This window comes from Tachypleus tridentatus, chromosome 2 (assembly GCF_004210375.1).
Source record: "Tachypleus tridentatus isolate NWPU-2018 chromosome 2, ASM421037v1, whole genome shotgun sequence".
NCBI lineage: Eukaryota > Metazoa > Arthropoda > Merostomata > Xiphosura > Limulidae > Tachypleus > Tachypleus tridentatus.
In genome coordinates, this window is record NC_134826.1 from 50,703,620 (window position 1) to 50,725,959 (window position 22,340).

At 32.6% G+C, this 22,340-nt stretch overlaps 1 protein-coding gene across 2 annotated transcripts; it reads right to left on the minus strand.

The window, feature by feature from the left end:
• Nucleotides 1-1,817: 1,817 nt before the first annotated feature.
• On the minus strand, nt 1,818-22,041 carry LOC143243776 (potassium channel subfamily T member 2-like; the record flags this gene model as incomplete). 2 transcript variants are annotated; one of them, XM_076487414.1, is given in 15 exon segments in its annotated part: nt 1,818-1,929; nt 2,164-2,298; nt 3,144-3,215; nt 3,534-3,706; nt 5,380-5,485; nt 6,608-6,860; nt 9,862-10,103; nt 11,641-11,790; nt 14,569-14,677; nt 15,965-16,073; nt 16,609-16,672; nt 18,258-18,394; nt 18,783-18,947; nt 20,429-20,612; nt 21,952-22,041. In XM_076487414.1, coding segments are annotated over 15 exon segments (2,088 nt in total), but the record flags the coding sequence as incomplete, so codon positions are not given.
• Nucleotides 22,042-22,340: the final 299 nt, after the last annotated feature.

Genomic DNA, 22,340 nt, shown 5'->3' on the forward strand with positions numbered 1-22,340 from the left:
TGTTCTCAGCCAATTTTTTTCACACATCATTTTGGATGCCCTAACTTCCTGTTCTAAATCTCTTACAATACCAGTAAATTTCAATAACTAGGTAATCCAGCAAGTTCTCAGTACGAACACCATTTTTAAATACAATAAAGACTTCGTCTTCATATCTTCTATAATATATTGGATTTTTTTATATGTGGTAAAGAAAGAAGCTAGCAAGTGATAGGATTAATATAGATCCAATAACTACACTATCTACTTGTTGGAAATGTTTTTAGTATGTGGTGTTGCTGTGAGATCTAAATCAATCCTATCACTTAATGACTTGTTCCTGCGTCACTTTGAAAAGCGTTGGCTTCATCAAAATTATTCTCTGTTTAAACTGGTACTTTATAAAACAATGAATTCTTTAGTTTTTAAAGACACTGTCTTGTAGAATTCTTCCTGAATTGTCTTAACAATAAATATCCTAACCTCAACAAAACCATCAGTTTTCATACATTTTTATACACAATAATAATGGCAAACCTAAGTGTGAGGTATTTCATATGTCTCCAGTAGTAAGCTCTAAAATCCGGAGTTCAATTCCCCGCGGTATACACAGCAGAAAACTCAATGTGACTTTGCTCTAAAACAAACAATCACGTAAGAACTTATTACCTTTTTTTTTATGTAGAAGTTCCTTAAGTTATTAGTTAATCAAGCGCATAACTTAACTAGCAAGTATGAAAAACTTGTTTTAAAAATGAATTTCCAATAAGTATTATAAACCATATCATCTGTGCATATATCATGATAAAAGGGCACGTCTATTTGTCTGTGACCGTCATAACTGTAAGAAGAAATAACTGAGAAGCCTGAGATTTTGCACACATACTAAGTGGTCCCTTAGGGTGTTCACCTGGGTACTTCTTACCTTATCCACATGCGTGTGCACCTTATGCATCTTATAATATAAACTTTCATGCACAGTCAAAATGGGATGTTGCTGCATAAAAAGTTCTGTAGGAATGTGATGTATATGTAAGCCCGCTATTTTAATAAGAAATAAATTTCGTCAGCGTGCTCGCTCACAAACTTAATTGAAACTTGTTTTCAAGTCTGAGCGAAGATTACCAAAAAAATTTAGATTTCCTGATCGAATAGTGACATGTAAATTTTCGAATGTGGTATATGAATATAAATGTCCTAAATGTTCTTTAGGTTATATTGTATCCTCACATGGTTACAAGAGCGTGCATCTTTAAAAAATCTCCGTCGTTGTCGAGCATTAAAAGCACTGTATGAATGTTACGAACCTATAAATAAAGGGCATTTTTAAAATTCTCTATATAGTAAATATCGAGTAATATTTTCACATTAAAGGAAAGCAGGTTAGCAATCAGGCATCAACGTTGGTAAAATAAATGAGTTCGTTTAATTTTAATTCTATGAGCGTTGTGTTGATATATGTGTTTAAAATTAGTACACTCGCTGCGCCTCTACAACCTTTACTCTAGTTAGAAACAAATACAAACTTATAATTTAATGATTATTATATAAAGTTATACAATCACTTACGTCAAGTTAACCGTTTTCTTTCGTAAGAGTTAACTTAAAAAATTATGTTATTCAAACTTCTTATCGAACTTCAGTTGTATACTGGAATTTTCAAACAAATTAAAAACATAATTCTATCTAACTTTCTGAAAACACTACACTTTTCACGATCATCAAATCGCTTTTCATTTCAATATTTTATGGAATGAGAATTAAAGCATGTGGTTACTGTAATGTAATGTTACTGTAATAATAAAATATTCGTTTATTTAATTTATTCTTTATCCTACTTTTTCCGTCCTAGACAGGTGAAGAGCATACGTGTCGTGAGCTCGAAACTGCATAAATCTCATGTTGCTGGATTGGCTCAACTCGGTAATAACCCTTACACTGGGAAACAACCTGGAAGTCAATGAGAAATAATGAATGTTCTCTTAAAATTATTACTACAGAAAATAATACGTTATATTTCGTAAACAACACACTCAACAATTATCATGACAATAACATAGATAAAAACTTGTCATTGTACTGACATGAACATACAGAAGACATGTTCTCTTACTGATCTAAACGCACAGAAGACCTGTTCTTTTACTGATCTAAACGTACAGAAGACCTGTTTAGTTTCCTCACCTGAACATAGTCTGTACTGCCACAATGGTATTACAATCAGTTAAGTGGTCTTCTTCAGTTGAGTTACTACTTTCTTTATTTACCACAACAACACTGTCCGCCAGGTTAATCCCTGCCCTCAAGAGGTCGTCCAGACTTTAAAACATTAATAATAAATACCAATGTATTATACTATGGTATGTTATATAAAATATTAACAAAGAATGATACACCATTATATCCTGGTGTGTTGCTTACAGTATTAACAAGGAATGATACAGTATTATATCATGGTACGTTTCATGCAATATTAACAAGGAATGATACAGTATTATATCATGGTGTGTTCCACACAACGTTAACATAAAATGATACAGTATTATATCATGGTGTGTTCCACACAACGTTAACATAAAATGATACAGTATTATATCATGGTGTGTTCCACACAACATTAACATAAAATGATACAGTATTATATCATGGTGTGTTCCACACAACGTTAACATAAAATGATACTGTATTATATCATGGTGTGTTCCACACAACGTTAACATAAAATGATACTGTATTATATCATGGTGTGTTCCACACAACGTTAACATAAAATGATACTGTATTATATCATGGTGTGTTCCACTTTCAAACATCCAAAATTAGATTTTGTATATATCATGTACTATTTTGTAGCATTTGGGGCTGCGTGTGGTCTGGTGGTTGGTTTAACTAGATTATGAATCGGATAATTCATGGAACGATTTCCTTTACTGGGAAAGCGCACTTGGCACTTCGATCTAGCAAAAATATACAGTTGATATTGCTTATTAGTTGTCTTCCATCCAGTCTATAAATTTAAAATTATAAGCGGATATCTGTAAAATGTGCCTTTGTGTACTTTACGCGAAACGTATAGCATCGGAAGTCAAACCATAAACTTTCGAACTCAGATACCGGTTAGCTTACGATTAGACTAAATCCAGCCTTAACTAAGGAAAGATTACTTGTCAATACAGCCTTGCATCCAGTACACTAAAGGAAACCAGGAAATAGCGTCGAGGAAAGCTGAGTCAGGCCTGCAAAAAAATAACAAAAAATTTAACGTTCAACATTCGTTTGTTTCATCTATTAAAAGTTTTATCTGATAGATGGCAAAGTATATCGTTAACGTTTATTATCTTATATTTAAATCGTCATTGTCTGTGGACGAATTAATATTTATAAATGGAGATAGAGTGCAAGAGAGAACAAACAATGATATCACTGGCATATAGTACAAATTGTGTTGAAAATAGAATATTCATCATTCGAAATGTATTCTTTATTTCTTTCTTCGGTGTGAGTTATTTAAAAATTAGGTTTTATATGTTATTCTACATTAAGTGAGATCTTACTTCTTTTCCAAAAGTAGGATAATTGGTTTAAGAAGTTGAGGGCTTCTAAAATGGGCCCGAAGTGGAACAATAAAATTATAGATGGCGCTGCTGGCAAAATCTGCTGCTAGAATAATACACTGATTAGACCAGTTGTACTCCTTAGCGTTACGAAAAGAACAGTGTTCACAAACCTATAATAATAATACGGAAACCAGAAAGAATAAATATATTGATTTTGTTTTCAGCAAGATTTAAATTATGAGTGCATTTCTATCAGAGTTCACAGCAAAATAATATTCCAAATAAGATTTTAAAATTTACACAAAAGGACGATGGTTTTCAATTGGTAAACACACAAAAATTTGAAATTGTACTGAAATTCATAAATGGACAATTTATAATTTGATGTGATTAAAAGGAATACTAAAACTATATATATATATTTGTCTTGAAAGTTTATGCATTTAGATTGAAAATAAAATTCTGTTACTTATTTCTATTTCATTCTATCTTCTCGATTGTTATAATTCACTTCTTCACTGAATTATTTTTCTTTTTTTCTGAAGAACTATAATTCATTAAATTATCAAAATCTCGAATGATTAATAATGTAATATCAGAGATGTTGAGACACATATCTAAACGGTATATTTCGATTCGTAACATTAAAAATAATCAAAGAAATAACTTTTGAAAGTAAGTTTCTTTAGGGCTAAAAGCCAAACTTTTAGGCTTATGTGCTAGTCCCAGTGACCTTCATATTTAAAGGAACTTTAAATTATAACTGGGTTTTCAGTCTCTAAGATTGTTATCACTGATACCTAAATAACATGAGGGTCCACAGAAATGTTTCCAGGGAGGGGCAAAGTTTTCTGAGAGAAGGAAAGGCCAAAGTAGTGTGAAATTGTGAATTGAATAAAGAAATTCATATACATATGCTGATTGTATAAAAAAAAATTATGTTTTTCATTTCGAGGGTGGACAAGTGCTCCCACTTCGGACGTTCATGGTAAATAGGGTGACAGAGGTGTATTGAAACTAATGTGTTAGAAGTATACACATTTATGAAATATTCTAAATCTATATCAGCAATTTTAGCTTCCATATACAGAGATACTTTATAATAGGGCTAATTTTGCATTTCATCACGTGAGATCTTTTGATTTGGTTTGAATTTCGGGCAAAGCTACACGAGGGCTATCTGCGCTAGCCGTCCCTAATTTAGTAGTTTAAGACTAAAGTGCGTTAACCATGCCGGTCGTCGTCTGGTCGTACTCTTACTGACAACAACGAATCTTGATAATAGTCCAGCAGCGTAGTTTTCGGGATATTTTATGTCAAAAAGTATTGTTGTATACCCTTTCCAATCCCCGTCACACCAAACATGCTCGCTCTTTCAGCCGTGGAGGCATTATAATGTGATGATCAATCCCACTATTCTTTGTTAAAAGAGTAGCCCAAGAGTTAGCAGTGAGTGGTGATGACTAGCTGTCTTCCCTCTAGTCTTACACTGCTAAATTAGGGACTGCTAGCGCAGATAGCCCTCGTGTAGCTTTGCGCGAAATTAAAAACAAACCTAACAAAACTCTTCCCAAAAGCGATATAGTTTACGATGGTGTCATACTGCCTACGAAACGCCAGACAATGTCAAAATGCATTTCGAAAACACTCCATTCTTCCAGACTTATATCATCTATAGTTGTCTTGTGGACTTGCATATTCAAAATTATTTTATTTTAACACATCCTCTGAATATTAGAATAAACCAGGATTAGTCGTACAAATACAAGGGTTTAGATATGATCAGTTCCGAATTTGTAGTTAGGCCTAACATTCGAAGTTTTTATTGCTGAAGGTTACTTACTTGTGCAAGCTGAAGACAACAGACGGGTTTCTTCTGTTTCAACAAGTAACAAAATGTGGGGCTGACACCGATGTAAGGGGTCACTGGGGGAAAACCCTTAATCATTCTAGATCGTCATAAAAATAAAACATCGTTAAAGAATGAAATTTGAATGAAGTAGATGATTTATTTGAACCAAAATTAAAGGTTATAACAAGAAAAAAATGGTTACAAAATATTGTTTGTTGAGAAATAAGTAAAATTAAAATAACTACAAAATAAAATAACAAGCTCCTTTATAATTATTTAACATATTTTCAATATTTGCTCGTAATTCAACCCATACGATATCATAATAAATAAGTATATGCGAAATACCAAAGAGAAAAAGAGCACTGAAGTGCTTCCAGTCAATATGCGACGTGTTGGACTTGGCTAAATCGGATTATAACGTAAGCTGTACTTGAAGCTTTAAACACAAACATTCCCCCAATGGCAAAGTGGTTTGTCTGTCGACTTACAACGCTAGAAACTAAGGTTTGATACCAGTGGTGTGCAGAGCACCAATATCCATTAGCTTTGTGCTTAACTTCAAACAAACAAACAAACTAGTTGTTTTACTTAGGTGCAGAATTACAAAACGAACTTATCTTTGTTGTGCTCACTGGTATCTAACCTTCAATTGTAGCGTTATAAGCCCTTATATTTTTTAACACCATCTACTTCTGTTTTTATCAATCATTTCTTGCAAACTTTGTTTATCTTATGTCAGTTTCCCATTCTGGGGTTCATCAACGTCTTAGGACAGAATAATTTTAAGGTTGTGTGAAAAATGATTTTTTTAAAGTACGTCTCGCGTATTTTCATGAATTATCCCGACCGTTATTAAAGCTTTCGATGCTCGGTTATGTAACGTGAAAGATGTTACCTGTTGTATGCATAACAGTTTAAACCTATATTACCTGTTGTATTAATGAGAGTTTAAACCTATATTACCTGTATTTAATCCTATATTACTTGTTGTATGTATGACAATTTAAACCTATATTACCTATATTTAAACCTATAATACTTGTTGTATGTATGACAGTTTAAACCTACATTACACTTAACCTATATTAAACCTATATCAAACCTATATTACTTATATTTAACCAATATTACCTATATTAAACTTATATTACCTATATTAAACCTATATTACCTATATTAAACCTATATTACCTATACTACCTATATTTAAACCTACTTGCAACTCTCAGACAAAGCGCTACATGGAACTTCCTCTTCTTCTTTTTTTATTTCCTCTTCCGTTTCTCCATCAGTTTCCGTTTCCTCTCTCAACATGTCCGGTACTGGACCTATACTCGGACGGCGCTCTGTAGAAGTGCTGGACTCCGATGTCCTCAAAGCCCTTACACTTGGAAGCTCCAAGTGGGGCTTCTTGCCGAACCCCTTGGCTATTCGAGACTTTAGCAATGACAGATCCTGACTTCGACTGTCTAGACCTCCCCCAAATAAAACACAAAAAAACACAGTAGAAATGATTATGAAAGTAATGATGAATTGCTCTACATGAAATTGTATGCAATTATATATTTATTTAATACCGTCTAAAAGCTATCATTTATATAGCATTCTATAAGTTTGTTTTGTACCAGTTGGAGTGCCCATCCCATGTACGGAAGTTATGTAAAACCATGATTAATAAAAGGTTATTTTAGGGCATAAAACATTTCTTCTCTTATATGTAGTTAAAAAAGTAAAAAACTCCTATGAGAAACAAAATGTTTTTCTGTTTCCCCAAATGGACATAACGAACTTCCAAACAAGTTCTGGTAATAATCCGCCCACACTCTGCGAAGTAGTTACATGGACATACAATATATAGTAGTAGTATATTTATATAAACAAGTAGTTACATGGACATACAATATATAGTAGTAGTATATTTATATAAACAAGTAGTTACATGGACATACAATATATAGTAGTAGTATATTTATATAAACAAGTAGTTACATGGACATACAATATATAGTAGTAGTATATTTATATAAACAAGTAGTTGCATGGACATACAATATATAGTAGTAGTATATTTATATAAACAAGTAGTTACATGGACATACAATATATAGTAGTAGTATATTTATATAAACAAGTAGTTACATGGACATACAATATATAGTACTAGTATATTTATATAAACAAGTAGTTACATGGACATACAATATATAGTAGTAGTATATTTATATAAACAAGTAGTTACATGGACATACAATATATAGTAGTAGTATATTTATATAAACAAGTAGTTACATGGACATACAATATATAGTAGTAGTATATTTATATAAACAAGTAGTTACATGGACATACAATATATAGTAGTAGTATATTTATATAAACAAGTAGTTACATGGACATACAATATATAGTAGTAGTATATTTATATAAACAAGTAGTTACATGGACATACAATATATATAGTAGTAGTATATTTATATAAACAAGTAGTTACATGGACATACAATATATAGTAGTAGTATATTTATATAAACAAGTAGTTACATGGACATACAATATATAGTAGTAGTATATTTATATAAACAAGTAGTTACATGGACATACAATATATAGTAGTAGTATATTTATATAAACAAGTAGTTACATGGACATACAATATATAGTAGTAGTATATTTATATAAACAAGTAGTTACATGGACATACAATATATAGTAGTAGTATATTTATATAAACAAGTAGTTACATGGACATACAATATATAGTAGTAGTATATTTATATAAACAAGTAGTTACATGGACATACAATATATAGTAGTAGTATATTTATATAAACAAGTAGTTACATGGACATACAATATATAGTAGTAGTATATTTATATAAACAAGTAGTTACATGGACATACAATATATAGTAGTAGTATATTTATATAAACAAGTAGTTACATGGACATACAATATATAGTAGTAGTATATTTATATAAACAAGTAGTTACATGGACATACAATATATAGTAGTAGTATATTTATATAAACAAGTAGTTACATGGACATACAATATATAGTAGTAGTATATTTATATAAACAAGTAGTTACATGGACATACAATATATAGTAGTAGTATATTTATATAAACAAGTAGTTACATGGACATACAATATATAGTAGTAGTATATTTATATAAACAAGTAGTTACATGGACATACAATATATAGTAGTAGTATATTTATATAAACAAGTAGTTACATGGACATACAATATATAGTAGTAGTATATTTATATAAACAAGTAGTTACATGGACATACAATATATAGTAGTAGTATATTTATATAAACAAGTAGTTACATGGACATACAATATATAGTAGTAGTATATTTATATAAACAAGTAGTTACATGGACATACAATATATAGTAGTAGTATATTTATATAAACAAGTAGTTACATGGACATACAATATATAGTAGTAGTATATTTATATAAACAAGTAGTTACATGGACATACAATATATAGTAGTAGTATATTTATATAAACAAGTAGTTACATGGACATACAATATATAGTAGTAGTATATTTATATAAACAAGTAGTTACATGGACATACAATATATAGTAGTAGTATATTTATATAAACAAGTAGTTACATGGACATACAATATATAGTAGTAGTATATTTATATAAACAAGTAGTTACATGGACATACAATATATAGTAGTAGTATATTTATATAAACAAGTAGTTACATGGACATACAATATATAGTAGTAGTATATTTATATAAACAAGTAGTTGCATGGACATACAACAGATTGTACAATTATATTTATATAGATATAAGTGTTCTTACCAGACATAGTAAAAAATATGGTATCAAAACTTTAACTGTTAACAAAACATGTTAACAGCCATTATTTGTAATGTTAAAATTCTCACTGAGATCATGGACAAAGTATGTTAAGTTACTGTATTCTAGAATTTCACTTTTCTCGTTATGATAATTTGGTAATATAATATATATATATTTATATTGAAGGAGTTTTATTTAGAACAATTTTAAACTTCATTAGATTTAACTTGTTTCAATGAAATTGAATATATTCTGTTTAAACCAACATTAGTGAAAACAAACCACGATAGTAGAAAGGAAGCTTCATACTGACTTGTAGTGATGGAGTAAGGTGGTTAATTTATAACCATCCAAACACAATACAGGTCCAACAAAACCTCCTCACACACGCATATTTATTTATTTTTTTTTTTGCGCTCATTATATTTTTAACTTACAATAAATGTTCTCTGAAAGTTTGCTTTCATTGGTTTATAAATGAAGTAAATGTTTTTATTTAAAAAGCTGGAGACGGAACTCTAAATATTTTTAGAAAGTACTTTCACAATGGTTGTGACAAATCGTAGAGTTTGGAATGTTTACTTCTGGTAAAAATTACACGTAAAAGAAATTAAAAATAGTTCACCTTTATCCGATATCATTACCCCCTTGCCTTCTTCTTCACCATCCTTTTCAGCGCCCTCTTTAGATTTTTTCTGGCCACTACCTCCGCTACCACTAGTGAGAAAGCCACTGTTTTCTTCCTTCGTGATATTCATGTAAAAACAAATGTCTGTAGGTTTCATAACGTAAGATGGGCCTGGGTTGAGCATGATTGGTCGATTTCCTCGAACGCTTGTTTGAATTCCAATTAAAGCGACACCGTACCTGTGACACAAAATTATAGTAAAATTTATCGAATTTATTAGTACAATGTTTTACCCATGTACAACAATGCAGAAAAGGAAAATCGCGTACAATAAACTTGTAAATGACTGGACAAGTAATTACATGGACATATAACAGATAGAAATAACTTAAAAATACCAATGTAAGTGTGAAAATACATTGAAAACAACTATTTTAATAAATATTGTAATGTGCTATACATAGTTGCTTGATAAAGTACTTCTGACTTATCTAAATTAAAGGAGGCTGAAAGCTTATTTTAAGGATTAAAACTACAGATAAAAATACAAGTAATAAACGAAAATAACAAGAAAATCTTCAAATTATTGAATATAAACATAGGTTAGAAATAATTGCCATGAAGCTAAAAAACATGTTTAAAACATGGAAGCTGAGAAAACAATATAAATGAAGATAGGTTAGAAACTACTACTAGAAAACAAAGGCATGTTACAAAACCAATGTATAAATTTCCACATCAACTGGTATTTAGATAATAACTTTTAACACATCTTTTTATTAGCCCTATACTAGTTTTCAGTGAAAGAATGTAATAGGTTTTCCACTGCACTCTTTATGGTGATGTACGTTAGTGCTGAAGAGGCCTTCGACCAGTAACAGAACTCATCGTATTGGCGGGGTGTACAAAACCAATTCTTCAGTTTTAACTACCTTTATCTTAGCCACTTTTGTGATATTAATTATTTTTGTGTTCAACATGGCGAAACATGATATGTTGATCGTCTCTATATGTGATATTACATCAAAATAGGTTTGGTAATCACTACAACAATACCACCTATAAAGTGTAGAATAAGAAAACAATAGGCCACATGGAGAGAAGGGTGAAGTAGGTTAGTAGAAAAGACAATAAAAAGTTATACCTACGAAACATTTAAATTAAACAAAATCGATTTTACATAACGCTTGGAAGTAAGAAACAATTTACCGAACAAAAGTAACAAACATGATTCACGGAACAAAGTATAAAAAAGGAACAAACAAAATTCACGGAACAAAATCTGAAAAAGTAATAATCAAGGAACGAAATCTAAAAGTAAGAAACAAAATTCACGGAACAAAATTTGAAAAAGTAATAATCAATATTCAAGGAACGAAACCTAAAAAGTAAGAAACAAGATTCACAAAACAAAATCTGAAAAACTAAGAATCACTAATCAAGGAACGAAATCTAAAAAGTATGAAACAAGATTCACAAAACAAAATCTGAAAAACTAAGAATCAAAAATCAAGGAACGAAATGTAAAAAGTAAGAAACAAGATTCAAGGAACGAAATGTAAAAAGTAAGAAACAAGATTCAAGGAACGAAATCTAAAAAGTAAGAAACAAGATTCAAGGAACGAAATCTAAAAAGTAAGAAACAAGATTCACAGAACAAAATATAAAAATAATAAGAGTAAAGTTGTTAAAAACAAGTAAACGTGGCATTCAAAAGTGTTCAATTCACACACATTTCAGCACTACAGCAATTTTCTTCATAAAAAAAATATTTACTTTCTGTGCGAATGGAAGGAGGCGTAGGTGAAACTCTTTCCTTCATATTCTCCAAAGAAACGACTTTCACTTAGTCTGATGTGGTAAATCTCGTTACCAGAACACTTTCCATACAAACGATGCCAATCTTCGTCCGATGTTTGTCCCTCTCTGTGAGAGACAATATAAGAAAGTACGTGTAAAAATTGTATATAAAATAATAAACATCAAAATATATTAGTAAAGTTATTCTTGTTGATTTATTTTTGTAATTTTTGAACTATTTCTTAAAAACACAGTGTGAATTAAAAACAAACAAACATCACTTTCATGAGAAATTATGTTCTAATAAAATATTATTTCCATCTATTTTAAATGTTTGATATTTTCATACCGTATGTGATGATCTGAACACCAAATAAAACACCTGATAAATTAAATATTGTTGAGTAGAACACGTAAATTAGTGAAACGACTAACACCGTTAGGCCTAACAAATATGTTAAAAATAAACGCCTACAGTCGAATGTATTGGCATCATGTCTGTTGGCCTTTAATTATATTATATAAATTGGTTTAAAATTTACAAATAAATACATTTTTCTTCGTCAGTATAGTTTCTTACATCGTTAAATAAAAGATTAAAACCAAAACATTCACAGACCACAATATGGACTGTTAGGAACTTGTCAGTAAGCCTAAAGATGTAGTGGCGTTAATTTAGAAAATGTCTCGCGAGAGTTGGGTTAAGCAATAGTGTGAGAGCATAAACAATTTTGAGTGCTGTATTTCTTTAACTCACTTTAAATAAAAGTTCTATCGAATTGTTTGTAATTATATTAACTGTATTCTACAAAGTTTAGGAGAAGCCAAACCAGTCCGAAATAAAAACTGTTGTATTTGCCTCTTAGCACATGGCACATTCTATTAAATAACATGGTTACAGGATCTTAAGTTTGGATTTAATGTAGAGAAAAAAAATATTGTTTTGTTTTGAATTTCGCGCAAAGGTACAAGAGGACTGTCTGCTCTAGCTGTTCCTAATTTAGCAATGATAGTCTAGAGGAAAGGCAGTTAGTCATCGCAACCCACCATCAACTCATGCGTTACTCTTTTATCATTGAATAGAGGGACTGACCGTTACATTATAACATCCTCATTACTGAAAGAGTGAGCAGGTTTTCGGTAACATAAAACAGAAAATTTAACTGAAAAGTTACACACTGTGGACAATAGTTAGAATAAATGTGAGTCAGAATTGTAATAACATTATTACTGATGACAGAAAAATGAACAAGCAATTTAAGAAACCTTCCAATTATACGAGTGAACAAACTGGAACAATATTAAATTATTACAGAACAGACTGTGCGTAATAATTCCAGGAAACAGAAGTTACAAATATGGAGTCGGAATTACATGAGCAGGTATTTATATAGCAAATAAAACAACTGATGCATTGACTCACGAACTTAAATAAATTAGACCAACACTTACTGCCTTTCATAAACACATATATAAAGTTCTAAAGATTAGTAGTGTAAGGATATGCTAGGATACTGTAAAGGTAGAAATCTGACAATTAAAACATGCAAACTGACATTTACATGATGAACAGGTGGGGATAGGAAAGTTGAACGTATGACCACCTAGTGATCAGGTCTGAAGCCTATATGATAAGGGTAGAAATCTGACAAGTAAAACATGCAAACTGACACCTACATGATGAACAGGTGGGAATAGGAAGGTTGAACGTATGACCACCTTGTGATGAGGTCTGAAGCCTATATGATAAGGGTTGAAATATGACAATTAAAACATGTAAACTGACACCTACATGGGGATAGGAAGGTTGAACGTATGACCACCTTGTGACGAGGTCTGAAGCCTATATGATAAGGGTAAAAATCTGTCAATTAAAACATGCAAACTGACACCTACATGGGGATAGGAAGGTTGAACGTATGACCACCTAGTGACGAGGTCTGAAGCCTATATGATAAGGGTAGAAATCTGTCAATTAAAACATGCAAACTGACACCTACATGATGAACAGGTGGGGATAGGAAGGTTGAACGTATGACCACCTAGTGACCAGGTCTGAAGCATATATGATAAGAATGATAAGTAAATAAACAAACAATTTGCACTTGTTCTAAAACAGTCAGTGACGAGACCCAAACTTTACATCTATGGTTAACTGGTTACGAGACCTAATGGTTACAAAATATAGACAGTTGTTTAGAATGCCTTAAGGTTAAAGTAAAATTAACAACCAAGAACGAGACCCAAACTTTACATCTATGGTTAACTGATTACGAGACCTCATAGCTACAAAATATAAACGGTTGTTTAGAATACCTTAAGATTACAATAAAATGAACAACCAGTGACGAGACCCAAACTTTACGTTAACTGGTTGCTAGACCTGATGGTTACAAAGTGCAGACGGTTGTTTAGAACATCTGAAAGTTACAATAAAATTAATAAGCAATGACGAGACTCAAACTCTACATCTCTGGTTAACTGGTTACGAGACCTGATGGTTACACAGTACAGACAGTTGTTTAGAATGCCTAAAGGTTACAGTAAAATTAATAACCAACGACGAGACTCAAACATGATAAAATTTACATTTACAGGAATGTCTGTCTTTTCTAGAAAGTTGTTTCAGTTAATTTATAAAACAGATTTTCGTCTGTTATTGTGATGGACACACTATAATAATATAATCAAAATCTTAAGAGTTACTATAGTATCTCTCCCTTTTTTTAATATGAAAAGTCTTAATGTATGTGATTGGTGATAATATAAAGAAACATAATTTATCTGAATGAGTTAATACTTATTAATATCAATCGAAGAACCGAATCACCTAAACAGTTACCGTTCTAACCATTATAGTGATGTCTGTCTAAAATTCGTATCGATATAAACTTTTTGACTTACTTCCCACGTGACGTATGTAGGAGCAGTGTGACAAGAGTAGAAGTGCCTGGACACAAGCAGTTGTTAGCCAACATGGCGTACTTGAACTCGTCTTCACAGACCACGTGCTCTGTAGCATGACAAACAAAGTTCTGTACAGAAAGCAGGCCCAGTGCCAGATACTTTACACACCAGGTAAAAGTTTAGGAAAAGTTATTTACTATATGTATAAATATAGTTTTAAACATAAAATAAATGTTTCTATGAGAAAAAAATATTTAGGATCGAACATAAAAGGTCAAACAAAAGAAACAAAGAGAAAACTGAAACACTTTTATTCGTAATAAACTTCATTCGTGTGCACAGTACTGACAGCATAGGGTAATACACAGTTTGTTTCTTTGTTGTTTAAATTTCGCGCGAAGCTACACAAGGGCTATCTGTGCTAACCGTCCCTAATGTAGTAATGTAAGACTAGAGGAAGGCAGCTAGTCATCACTACCCATCGCAAACTCTTGGGCTACTCTTTTACCAACGAATAGTGGGATCGACCGAAACTTTATAACGCCCCCACGGCTGAAAGGACGAGCATGTTTGGTGTGACGGGGATTCGAACCCGCGACCCTCGGATTAAGAGTTGAGCGCTCTAAACAACTGAAGAAGAAAGGTCTATCTTTCGAAAGCGCTCGGGTTATAAGGGTTTCTATTTCAGTTTTATCGAGACTGTTTGTTTTTAGCACATCATGAATAAATAAGAGTGGATATGGTTATTTATATATTATTTACAATTTTATAGAAATGCACAATAACTAGTTTCCCAGCAGAACTAGAAGTAGAAGAGAAGTTAAATAACAAAAACAAAGAATTAAAATAATTGTCAATTTCAGGAACAGGCATGAGATTTACAGCCTTTGGTGATTCCTTTATAAGGACTGTCAATGACTCCTCAGAATCCCAGTTAAAAACTGCCTATTATGCTGTTACCAAGCAATTAAACATTGTCAGTGTTAAAACTGCCTATTATTTTGTTATTAGCCAATTAGAAATTGTCAATGATTCCATTAGAAACCGATTAAAATTGTCAGTGAAAGACTGCCTGTTATACTGTTACTATCCGATTAAAAACTGTGTACGATTCCATCAGAAACCGATTAAAAATTGTCAATGATTCTGTTATAAACCAACTAAAACCCATGATGATTCCTTTAGAAACCAATTAAGAATTGTTACTTTAAATTTAAAAATAAGGTAAGATTGTTATTGGTTCTGTTAAAATATCGATATAGAATTGGTGATGATTTCCAATAACGTCGTATGAATCACTGTTAATAAACTATAACATATGAAACAAAGCATCTATTATACATTCACTCTTTAATTATGTTAACTTTAATGTAATTCTAATATAATTTATTACCAGCAAATGCCACGTGCAATTTATTCTCGGGACGAAAGATCTGCACATACTGGGGAACGTTGGGAGCAAAGTCACGTACGGCCCAAGAACGAAGAATGGTGTGTTCGTCCTGGAACACAAACATCTGTGACTAACAAGATATTTATTTTAAACAAATCACGATATGTCGTGTTCGAATCAGACGTGCAAAAACCAAGGTGAATAGATTAATATGTGAAAGGATTACAGACACAAAATATTGGTTTTTATTTAGATAAATATTTAGTGAAAAATTATTTTTTTACAATATAAAACACTCAGGAATTCAAAACACCCGTGTATGGTGATCCTAAGAACTAAACATATTATTCTGAACTAAATACTCCACAAATTTCATGTTGATGTATGACGTATGACCACGCAATGATGTAAACACAAGTGAATTCATCTCAATAATTGCTACTTCTGCCCTCTATGAGTGATTTAACTTAATAATCTTTGTTAGTTCTTTACGGTTGAAGTTCTAACAAACAAAAAACATAACATTGTACCCAGTATATTGTACCACGTGAACAATCACAGATAGTGACCCTTTAAACGTTATTCGATAATTTGGGAATTAAGAAATTATTTCTATATAATTCTATATGATTCACCTTACTTACCGATGCACTTCGATCGGCGTAATTTCGAGCTGCCAGAATGAAACAGGCTTTGGCTGCGTTCATTCTATAGGAAAGATGGGGGAAAATGTTTAGTATTGTCGATAATTGTGTAAAAACAGACCTTGCCAGTATATTCTTTAAAATAAGTCCATCTTTACCTACAGAAGTGATAGTGTAATGAAATAGTAATGTTTTTGTACATTGTATATTTTTCGTTGTAGGAGAACGAAATAAGCTAAATGGTATAATACACAAGTTTAACGACATCACGTGAAACATTTTGTCTATTTCAGGTATCATACGTGTCCACACGTTGGGCAAGTTAGCGTCACTTCTTTGATTCCCTCTGGTGGTAATTTAACAAACTGTTAGACAAACAGTATTTACAACAAAGTATTAAATGAAAGATAAAATCCTCTGGACAACTGACCCACCTAGACGGTCTGGTTTGTGTAACTCTTGACATGTTTGTTTACGATATGACTTTCGGACTTGCAATGCTAAAACCCAGAGTTCGATTCGCACGGTAGGTGGAGTACAAACAACTTTGCGCTAACTAAATAACAGCAACTAATACACAACGTTCCGATTAGACAGGTAACCATGACAAAGTTATTCCAAAGTTAGCACCTATGTACACGCTGAGTCTAATAATCATGACTCAAATATTTAAGACTGAAATAATGAACGAAATTTCCAAATAACTAAACCTCCAGCATGCAAAGAGCTTGAAAAAATTCATTTTATGTATATCAATGAATTATTTGAAGATAGTTTTAATTGTTTGTTTGTTTTTTGAATTTCGCGCAAAGCTATACGAGGGCTTTCCGCACTAGCGGGTAGACTAGAGGGAAGGCAACTCGTCATCACCACCCACCGCCAACTCTTGAGCACATCTTCTACCAACGAATAATGGGATTGACTGTAACATTATAAAGCCCCCACGGCTGATAGGACGAGCATGTTTAAGGTGACGGGGATTCGAACTCGCGACCCTCAGCAGTCGAGCACCGCAAATATTTAAAAACCATAAAATTCAGGGTTGAAGTTCCGTCACATCGAAATACTTTTTGCTACATTTCGAAAGCCCAGAATTTTCCTCTATGTAAGGCATTGTTAAATTAATACTGACTAAAGAAAAACGTACGTTTTTTGCCGCGTCACAATTACTAATAGATTAACTGTACCCAGATGGACTAAATCACTCAAATTCTTATAAACGCACTGTTTATTTTAGGGTGTGTGCGAAAGTTTAATTATTTCGGTTCACCATGTGCTTTTGAAAAAACAAATCAGCAATATATATATTTATTTGCCGGATATTGAAGATGTCATGAGCTGAAAAGACAATAAAAAATTGCACATAAAAGCTTTATAAAAACAAATAAAAATTCTACCACAAGAACTATAAGGATTAACTCTGACTACTGGAAGTTTATTTAAAGGATTCGTCATGATAAACAGTACATTAAATTAATTTTTATAGGAATATAATTTATAGGCACGGTCGTTAAAATAAAGATAGTTTTGTTTTTAAATTTTAATGACTTATTGTAATTGTCATTTCATTTTATAAGAAATAAGAATCATACAGTTCAGTAAGAACAACATTTCCAAGTATTGGTATGACAACAATTGGTTATCATTACCTGGTTCGGGTTAAATCAGTGTCCTTCAAGGCTGACCCTTGGATGTAGATGACCCTTTGTGCCCACATTGGCACCTGGAGGATCATTTTTGTCGTGGTATCGAGTTCACATGGTGACAGCAAGACAACAAAATAATCCTGATGGAGGAAGAAGATACGTGACAAGTAAAGACGGTGTTATTTTACGTAATGTGCAGGTGATAACCAACGTAACGGTTTATGGTGAAACTTAATATCAAACAATAAATCTTTAGAGTATTTACAAAACGTACAATATTACAATGTATTAATTATCTAGCTCTGTACTACAAAAACTCAATGTTATTTTGAATATTTGGAATCTTCATTGAAACTTTAATTCTCTAGTATAGCATATGATAACACGTTACAAATATAAGCTTTAAAGAGAAACTTACATTACGTTACTACAGCACCAGTAACCAGTAACCGACTATGATTTTAATTCTAACTATATTCATTTTCTGGCCTCATTTTTGGGGTTTAAATTAATCTTAAAAGTACTAGCCTGAAGCAGGGGATGGGCGTAGAACTCGTTAAGAAAGTCCATCAATGTATCAGCCCGAAGCGTGGTACTACACACAACCACGTGCCGCTCACTCTGAGCTCTGTAGTTGCTATAAGTGCCTCCTAGCTTCTGTCGCTCCATCCAAGTGAAGGCCAACTGTTCAAACTGTGTGAGAGAAGAAACACGAAACAAACCGAAGTGAATTACATTATAGCTCTAAAAAAATGAACAGTTACTTTAACTATAACCACAGAAAGTTCGGGAATCTTAGGGCATCTTACTATAATAGAATTCTTGCTTATATGATACTGGAAAATGTTTTTATAACGCGATGTGCAACCCCCAACTCTGCAAAATGTTTATTCCATGGGCATGCATATTTAACAACAGGGGTCACGATTTTCCAGTTTCGTTTCCGTTTCCCGTCACGGAGAACTTTATTTTTCTCAATTTTCAGGGTGCAGATATGACGTCATTAATGCGTCACACGTCATACTGTAATGAAACTATTGCTTATATGTACAATACTGGAAAAAGTTTTTTATTACGTGATGTTCCCGTTTTGCCTCTATTTTATGTCAAGAAGAGCCATTTTTTCCATTTTCAGGGTGCAAATATGACGTCATGAATACGTCACACGCGGATCTAATGCACTGGAACCACAAGTAATTGGCTAGTATCATTAAGATCCTTTAATTTCCAATCTCAGTGAATGTTCGAATGTATGCGGACTTGTTATGCTATAAACCAGGCTTTGATAATAGACAAACCTCTGATTAATAATAGTGTTATCGACGTCCCCCTCTCCAATGCTCAGCTGCAAGTGTGAAGGCTTATAATGTTATTAATATGGCGTCGATACTTTTGATGAGCAGAGCTTAGATAGTCCATTGTATAGCTCTGCTCCTACCAACAAATATAAAATGTTGTTGACTTGCTCTTAACAACAAATATAAACTGTTATTGACTTGCTCTTTACAACAAATGAAAACTGTTATTTACTTGCTCTTTACAACAAATGAAAACTGTTATTGACTTGCTCTTTACAACAAATATAAACTGTTATTGACTTGCTCTTTACAACAAATATAAACTGTTATTGACTTGCTCTTTACAACAAATGAAAACTGTTATTGACTTGCTCTTTACAACAAATATAAACTGTTACAACAAATAAAAGCTGTTGTTGACTTGCTCTTTACAACAAATATAAACTGTTGTTGACTCAACTTGTGCATTTTGTTGATTGATAAAAAAAAACTTTCTGAAATAAATAATGAAGTTTAACAATACGGAATTATTAACCGTACAAAGGTTCTGGTGAAAGCAGTTCTAACGGAATTATTAACCGTAAAAAGGTTCTGGTGAAAGCAGTTCTAACGAAATTGTTAACGGTACAAAGGTTCTAATGAAAATATTTACAACGGAATTATATGCCATAGAATGATTCTGATGAATGTGTGTTTAAAAGAAAAACAGGACTTAGGTTTTACTATAAGATGTTATAACTTTCTTTTTTACCTTTATTTAGTTCAGTTGAAATTCTGAGAGGGGCATCACCCTCTGGTTGTGAAATTTCAACATTATTTTGGACATGTTACTCGAAATTATTAATACCTGATCACACCACAATTATAACTGGTTACCTGAGTAGGTAGAACAATTAAAGCTACACATATCATGACCACCATGAAGAGCTGTGACGGATAATTGTCGGGCCTGTAGTCTCCATAGCCCACGGTTGAGAAGGTCACGACAACAAAGTACAAACTTTCAAACATATTCACGTGCAGTTTTCCAGCCCTTTGAAAGTGGTGATAGCCGCAGACACTGAAAAAAAAAACAACCAAAAAAACGTGAAAGTCTGGTGATTAACCAGTTTATGAAGTAAATATACCAAACCGTATTTGAAATTATACCCTCGATTTAAAAAAAGGCTAAGAAACATGAAGCCAGTTAGTAGAGTTATAACTATGTTATCATTCCTGTGATATCCTCCCCCAGTAGCACTTCGGTATATCTGAGGACTCATATTGGTAAGAACCAGGTTTCGATACACCGTGGTGAGCAGAGAGCGCGCGGATAACCCATTGTGTAGCTTTGTGCTCAATTCAAAACAATAACAACTACTGGCGTGGTTGTGCACAGTTTTACCCACGTCCTGTTATACCGTGTCGTTTGTCGTTAAGCGCAAAACTACGAAATAGGCTGTCTCTGCTGTGCCCACCACAAGTATCGAAACACAGTTTCTAGCGGTGTGAGCCCTTAGACACACTGCTGGGTAATTGACCGTTGCAAACTCTCTCTCTTTGTTAACCTGAAGATGACCTAAAAACAGTCGAAATGTTGTTCTCTGCTTTATTAGTAAAAGTATTAATATCCATACCAGCCATCATGACATACATTTCTACTTCAAGTGGGTTTCTTGTCACCATGAATTGTGTAGCTTTGTGCTTAATTCTAAACAAGCAAACAAAACAAAACCTGTGATACAAGAGGTACTACAATCTGGTACCAACCATATGTAGTAGCTATTTTGGTATTGTGTTTTGATATTATTACATTTGAGCTAATCGAGCTAACGACATGCGATGAAACATAACAAAATACAGTACACGTCTTGGTGCTGTATCGGGTGAATTTTTTTAACTAATGAATTCGTGGATCTTGCAACGAAAGCAGTAATCACCAAATACACTGCTCAAGGGTTAGAAGATGTTTTTGTTTTCTGTTTTTGAGTTTCACACAAAGCTGAACGAGGGCTATCTGCGCTAGCCGTCACTAATTTAGCAGTGTAAGACCAGAGGGAAGGCAGCTAGTCATCACCACCAACCCTTTCGCTACTTTTTCACCAACGAATAGTTGGGTTGACCATCACATTTCATAACATCCCCACGGCTGAAAGGTCGAGCATGGTTGTAGGACGGGGGCTTCAACCCACAACCCTTAGATTCCCATAACCACCTGCCCATGACGGGCCCATGGATATTGTGAAACGGTTTCTCGAGTACTTAAAATTCGATGTGTGACGTTCTGCTATCTAATACGTTAATATTATATGTGCGTAATTAGAACATTATTCAGCAGTTGTCATTTCTTGTATTGTTTTAACCAAACATGGTAAATAAACAACAAATCTTGCACTGTTCACACTAGTAAGCTCGCTTACCTGGTAAGTATGAGGCACAGCAGAGTGGCTGTCAAAATCATCAGGCGCTGTGATATGGCCGACTGAGATTTCTGCATTGCTCTGTGAAAGTCGTTCTAAAAATAAATAAATAGATATACAGTTCAAATTACAATATGTTTTACTATTGCTAACATACGAAATAAAAACGAGTACAGAATTTATTTAAGAAATAATAAATTCCAGTGTCCAACATAGGTTCTAGGCTTTTGTATTCAACTTAATGTAAACTGTCCTTGTGAAAGTTGAAGATACGTAGATTGTTCATTGACATTTACTGATCAAACTTAGTAACTCGATTTACTTCGTTTCTTTTAAAGCTACAACTAAAAAAAAAAAATTAGTATTACACGTTACTAATACACCTTCTA